Genomic DNA, 6,467 nt, shown 5'->3' on the forward strand with positions numbered 1-6,467 from the left:
AGGCCGAGTTCAAGCCTCAGGACCGATCTAGGAATGAGGCTGAGTGGTAGAGCTTGCCTAGGCTGCATGAAGCAGGATGAGGTTTTATTCTTTGCTACCACAAAAATACATAAAATAGGGGCTGGGAAGGTGGCTCAGTGGTAGAGTGCTTGCCTCGCATGCATGAGGCCCTGCCTCGCATGCATGAGGCCCTGGGTTCGATTCCTCAGCACCACATAAGCAGAAAAAGCTGGAAGTGGTACTGTGGCTCAAGTGGTAGAGCGCTAGCCTTGAGCTGAAGAGCTCAGGGACAGCGCCCAGGCCAGAGTTCAGGCCCATGACCAACCAAAAAAAAATAAAAATAAAAAAAAATCCAGAAGTGGAGTTAGATCTCTATCCTTGAACTAAAACAGGGAAAGACCCCAGGCCCTGAGTTCAAACCCCAGGAACACACACACACACACACACACACACACACACACACACACACACACACACACACACACACACACACACACACACACACACACACACACACACACACACACACACACACACACACCCTGGATCCTGACCCCGGTCTCCCCCATCCACACACACACACCCTCACACCCTCCCTGGATCCTGACCCTGGTCTCCCCACACACACCCTGGATCTCACACACACACACCCTGGATCCTGACCCCGGTCTACCCCATCCATTTAAGGTCCGTCTCCCCTAAAAAGAAAAAAATACCAAACCAAGAAAAGCTAGTGTTTCGTTTATTTGGAGTGGGGTCACCCCCGCGGCTCCTGAGGCCCAGGGGCGCCGCGGGGGCCGGGCGGTCACTTGCCGAGCAGGAGGCTGGCGCGCAGCACGCGGGGCACGCGGCGGATGGTGAGCGAGACGCGGGTGCCGCGCTCCAGGCGTGCTCCGGGCCGCGCGGAGGGGCAGGCGGCCGCGTTGGGCGGCAGCGCGGCGGGGTCGGGGCCCAGCAGGTCGGCGCGGGCCGGGGTGATGCCGTGCAGGAGGCGCGCGTACGCAGGGCCCCGCAGCACCAGGAGGCTGCGCCGCTCCAGCAGCAGCGAGGTGGCGGGGCGCGGCGGGGGCCGGGGCTGCGGGTGGGGCGGGAGCGCATTGAGTGTTCGGAGCAACCCGTGCATGGAAAGGGGGCCAGGGGACAAGGGCCAACGAGCCCTCCCAGGGGCAAAAGGGGGGGCTGAACTGCGTTGGGGGACCAGGGCTCCTGGGAAGGAAAGGGCTGATGCACCCCCCCCCACACACACACACAGTGTTTGGGGACACTGGAGCAGAGCCAAAGCCAGGTGGTGGGACAGGAAGGCCAGGGGCTCCGAGGGAGGGTGGCATCTAAGGACATCGGGATGTCACATGGTATTACAGGCAGGTGCCAGCAAAGGGAAGACAGATGAATGGTGTGTGTGTGTGTGTGTGTGTGTGTGTGTGTGTGTGTGTGTGTGTGTGTGTGTGTGTGTGTTTCTGTGAACTCTGGTAGGTGTCAGAACCATGTTGCTTATAAGCTGATGGTTCATGCCTATAATCCTAACTACTCAAAAGAGTAGTAGGAGGATCAAAGTTCGATGCCAGCCCAGGCAGGACAGTCCAGGAGACACTTTTTTTTGCGGGGTGGGGGGGTGGGGTTGTAAGGGTAGGGGGGAGTGTCTCTAAACTCTTTTGCTCAAGCCAAGCACTTTACCACTTTGAACCACAGCGCCACTTCCGTTTTTCTAGTGGTTCATTGGATAGAAGACTCATAGACTTTCCTGCCCAAGCTGGCTTTGAACTCAGATCTCAGCCTCCTGAGCAGCTAGGAATGACAGGTGTGAGCTGACACCCAGCCTGTGAGACCATATCTCCGACTAACCTACCAAAATCTGGAAGTGGAACTGTGGCTCAAGCTGTAGAGCACTAGCCTTGAGCAAAAGAAGAGCCCAAGCTGAGTTCAAGCCCCAGGCACAAAAAGACAGAGAATCTGTGTTGAGGTACTGGGAGCCCTGCGTGGGGTATATTTGAAACTCAGGCTATTCAAATACTATGTGAGGCCACAGGGTCTGTGGGGTGTTGGGGCCTCCACACACAAGCAGAGTGCTGGATAACTGAAAACCCTAGCATGTAGAATACCCAGTAAGCAAACTGGGTGTCTGAGAGGAAGAAGGTGTAGCCCACAAGGGAATAGAGAAAGGGGTCTGAGTTTTAAGAATAATCTCAAAGACAGGGATCAGGTCATCCTGGAGGATGGAGTATTAGGGTGCCCTGAGGGTTTAGGGCAGTGTCTCAGGCCCTACCTGTTCTATAGGGTTATCATCCTCCGGCTGCCGTGGTTCATAGAAGTCCAACACAGTGTGGGAGCCCAGGCTGATGGTGCTGACAGTCGGGTAGTACAGTGGTCCATCCTCGTGGGGCTGGGAAGGGGCACCAAAGCTAGGCAGGGAATCCAACCCCCCACCCTCTGGACCCAAAGAGGGCTCCCAGGCTGGGAAGGGAGGTGAATTGCCTAGCTGCTTAATGAGCAATGCTCTCTCTGAAAAAGGGGTGATAAGCGTGGGGTCAGAGCAGGGGTGTGTGGTTACCATAATGCCTTCCCCAGGCAGATATTGGTTCACAAGGACATGGTTGGCTGGGAGGCCCCCAAAAAGGCCGAGGTCAGATACTTTGTCCACGTAGCGCTGGAGCCATGGAGGTAGTTTCTCAGGGACCATCCCCCGAGGATGGGGAAGCCCACCTGCAGAGTGCAATGGGGGTCCTCAGGGCACCCAGCTACAAAGCCCTGGCACCCAGAGTGCCAGATTAGGGATATCCCAGTGGATGAAAACACCAGACCCCTGAGGATCCTCTACCCTTTGGAGATGGTCACTGGACCCCTCAAAAGGTTTTCTGCTTTCTCTGGACTACTGGGCCCTGTGAGATACTCCCAGCTCCTCAAGACTCCCACAGATACCCCTTAAAGAACCCCTCATTAGTGTTCTGAGACACATCTCAGTACCACTCATGCCTTAGCCAGGGACACTCACCCCAGTTCTGTAGCTTTCTCCCAGAGAGCTGGGTCCACTTTGGCTTTGGGGCATTGAATACCTAGGAGATGGGGAAGCAGTTTCAAAGAGCACCCTTCTGGGATTCTCCACCCAGGCCACATAGGGACCTTCACCTGGGGGAGGGGAGGGGGTGGAAATTAGGATAGTTCCCAGGATGCCATTGTCCGCTTTCTGTCTTGGGAAGGCCTTTGGCCCCAAAGCCCTCTATGACCACACCACAGTGTTCAATCCTGACCAGAATCTACTCAGAATGCAGGTAGGCCTAGGTTCTTGAAGCCCAGAAAGCAGTCTGTATCTCTTGATTCCTGGGTTATTGTGGGATAATCTCAATTCTAGAACCTCCTTGTTACTGTTGCACTGAGGAGTGAGTATGCTAAACTGGGCTATCACAGTACAGCAAGGAAAATACTTTAAAATCTGCCAAGATCCCTAGGGTCTAGAATGGACAATTTCAATCTAAGAAACCTATTGTTTGTTTGTTGGTTTCCTTCTCAGAATGGTTATAGGGCCGGCCTGGGGTATTTCAGTCCAGCTAAAATATATATATTATTTAATCCCCTAATCCAAAAGTCTGGAGCTATCTCAGCATAAGAGATTGACTGTTTTGTAGATGACTTGACCTTGAGACTCAAGGTGAAGCAGGCAAGCCTAACACAGGGAAAATTTGTGCTTTGTAACTCGAGGCTCTAAGATACAAAGAGCTATCTCAGTGTTGTAATTTAGAACTTTCTAAATTCTTCCTTTCTTTTTTTGTCTTTCTTTCTTTCTTTCTTTCTTTCTTTCTTTCTTTCTTTCTTTCTTTCTTTCTTTCTTTCTTTCTTGTCAGTCATAGGCTTGAACTCTGGGCTTGGGCGCTGTCCCTCAGCTCTTCAACTTTAGGCGAGTACCCTACCATGTGAGCCACAGTACCACTTCCGGTTTTCTGGTAGTTAATTGGAGATAAGAGTCTCACGGACTTTCCTTGCTCAGGCTGGCTTTGAACTGAGATCCTCAGATCTTACCATCCTGAGTAGCTAGGATTACAGGCATGAGCCACCAGTGCCCAGCTAAATTCTTTCTTAAACTTTAAGAACAGAATATGGACTGGCTATCTCAGTAATCTTGTTTCTAAGTCTGGGTCTTAGTACAGAAAAGTTTTCTCTGTAACACTAATTCCGGGTTTGTCTTGGCACAGTAAGCTTAATATTGAATCCTTCACTTTCCAATCTCAAGGATCTCAACTGGGCTATCTCAGTTTATACGGATAAGGGATACCTCAACATAAGGAGTAAGAGCTCTGTAACTCCCTTGTTCCCAAGGCTTTAGTCACATTGGACTGCACCAATGAATCTGTTATCAGTAACAGCCTCATTTTGGAGGCTGAATTGGGCTATCTCAGTACAGAGAGTCTGAACTGCATACTAAACACCTCCTTTTTAAGAATCAGTTTGGTTTAACCCTCTTGCTGGTTGGCCCTACATATTCTTAATTGTGTCTGGGGGGGGGGGTGTCTTTGTCTGAAACCCATGGGGCTTTCATATAGGGACTGGGTTGGAGAGAAATATGGGAAGAGGTAGGAAACAGTGGAGGAGAGTATTGGGGTCACCTGTCGAAGCAAATACTCCTCCTCTTCCTTGGAGATGAAGTCTGGGACATAGTAGATTACAGGTGGTGCCTATGGTGGAGAAAGTCTGACAATGTGGTCCTTTGACCCACACAGGGGACCTTTCATCTCTGAGCATCCCCTCTCTCTGGAACAGCTCAGGATGGCCCCAGGCAGGCCAGATTCTTAAGTGGAGGAAACCACGGCCATTTTAAGGGTGGAGTTGGGGATGGGAATGGACTATGAAGGTGAAAATGAATTTGGAGGAAGGAGGCAGTTCCAACCCAAGGACCCGGGAGTCAGCCTGGCCTATCCCACCTCGCTCCCATCTCCCTCTCTCTATCTAGCCGCCCCCCGCCCCTCCATTCACCCTCTGCACTCCCCAGTCCTGAGAACCTGTTCCACTCTGAATGGTTCCAGGGCTGGGACCCGGGCGTGCTCCTCCATGGCACAGTCCTGTGGAGAGGAAGGACAGACCGCAGTCGCTAAATCTCCCATCCTGTGATCCAGCCTTCTGATCCATTAAGGGCTCGGCTTCACCTCAGCTCTCCTAGGAGGACCCAGATCTCTCAAACACAGCGTCTCAAAAGCCCTGATCCCCCTCCCGCAAGGTCCTCCCTGGGGGCGGGTTCTAGTAGGCTCCTCCACATCTGTGTTCACTTAGAGCCACCAAAGTACACATCTGCCTTCTCCTCTCCTCTAGCCCGCCGCAGGGTGGCTTTCACAAAGTCTCCACATGCAAGCCCCCCACCTTAACCTGGGGACCCACTCTCGGCCTGCGGCCCTGCGCGCGGCTCTCAGAGCCCCTCTCCGACCCTCCCCCGAACTCGGCTCTGTCCGATCGCCTGCCCCAGCTGACCCCAACCTGAGCCTCTCCTCGGATCACCCCGCTCTGGACCCTTCAGGCGCCCGTCTGGGTCTGTGAGGATTTCACACAGAGCTCCCTCCGACTCCGACTCTGCGCTTCCCCAGACCCCAAATCTCAGCCCTCTTGGACACTCCTCTTTGCCCCTCGGTTACTCCCCCAAACTGACCGTCCACCGTCTCCCCTCCAATTTCCAGATTCAACACCCTTACTCCCACCCCACCTCCACTAGGAGGCACTTCCGCCCCATGTTACTGACGCAAGCGCGCAGGAACCAACCAGAACTCTCAGAAGCCGCAAGGATCCGCCTTCTGGCCAATCCACGTTCCCACTGAGTACCGTCCCGCCCCCTTATTTTAGCTAAGAGTTAAGCTGCACCTCCCAGTCTCCCAGCCATTAGGGATCCAGTAGGGGCGGGTCTTCGGCTAGATACACACCAATCAGAATTCCAGAGCCGAACCCGCCCCTATAGCAGCGTGGGCCCTGGTGGGACTTTCAACCCCAGAGACCGCAGGAGGAGTACCAAGAGTGAAAGATAGACTTCCCGCAATTAGGCCGTTCCACGTCCTTAACGTCCATGGCCCAGGACGGCGAGATTGAAGAAGGGCCTTCCTCTCTCATCCTCCTCCAACAATGGTACAGGTTCAAGGTCATCCCACCTCCAATGAACTGACACCGAGAGGCCATAGAAACGTCTTTATTGAAGAGGGCAGGGGTCATGCTGAGTTTGGGGACATGCAGTGAAGGGGCAGTCGTGAGCTGTCATTGGTGGTTAGGGCCCCAGGTCCACCCTGGACCCAGGGGGCCTCAGGCTGTTGGTCTGGCCCAAGTGCTGTGAGGAGGTCCTTTGGGGCCAATGACTTAGATTTAGTGTCTCAGACTTGGGACCGGAAGGTGGATTGAAAATGGGGGCTCCAAGACTTGGGATCCTCCCCCTCCCACCCCCCCGCCAGGAACTTAGGGCCCTCCACGTGTGAGAAATGGAGACTTTGGGATTTGGGGTTCCCTGC

General features: G+C 53.7%; 1 protein-coding gene across 6 annotated transcripts; it reads right to left on the reverse strand.

Annotated features, from left to right (window-relative positions):
- Window positions 1-725: 725 nt before the first annotated feature.
- Alkbh6 (alkB homolog 6) lies at window positions 726-5,687 on the reverse strand. Of its 6 annotated transcripts, none has more exons than XM_042668063.1 (7): window positions 5,627-5,687; window positions 4,989-5,048; window positions 4,596-4,664; window positions 2,990-3,050; window positions 2,549-2,700; window positions 2,264-2,380; window positions 726-1,075 (listed from the first exon to the last, which is right to left on the reverse strand). In XM_042668063.1, the coding sequence occupies exons 2-7, from the start codon at window positions 5,037-5,039 to the stop codon at window positions 806-808; spliced, it is 720 nt and encodes a 239-aa protein (XP_042523997.1). In that variant the 5' UTR covers window positions 5,040-5,048; window positions 5,627-5,687; the 3' UTR covers window positions 726-805. The 6 variants fall into 6 exon arrangements, with proteins under 6 accessions (XP_042523997.1, XP_042523999.1, XP_042523996.1 ...); XM_042668065.1 differs by having other exon boundaries at window positions 5,567-5,687; XM_042668062.1 differs by having other exon boundaries at window positions 5,458-5,687.
- Window positions 5,688-6,467: the final 780 nt, after the last annotated feature.

This window comes from Dipodomys spectabilis, unplaced genomic scaffold (genome assembly GCF_019054845.1).
Source record: "Dipodomys spectabilis isolate Male_0828 unplaced genomic scaffold, ASM1905484v1 ptg000422l, whole genome shotgun sequence".
Lineage (NCBI taxonomy): Eukaryota > Metazoa > Chordata > Mammalia > Rodentia > Heteromyidae > Dipodomys > Dipodomys spectabilis.

What these genes read in the sequence shown, in the direction of transcription:
- Alkbh6 (XM_042668063.1), bottom strand. Translation starts at nt 5,039, where the DNA reads ATGGAGGAGCACGCCCGGGTCCCAGCCCTGGAACCATTCAGAGTGGAA. An exon ending in GAGAAAGCTACAGAACTGGG is followed by an intron (nt 2,701 to 2,989) that starts GTGAGTGTCCCT and finishes TGCACTCTGCAG; the next exon opens with GTGGGCTTCCCCATCCTCGG. An exon ending in TGCCTGGGGAAGGCATTATG is followed by an intron (nt 2,381 to 2,548) that starts GTAACCACACAC and finishes GCCCCTTCCCAG; the next exon opens with CCCCACGAGGATGGACCACT.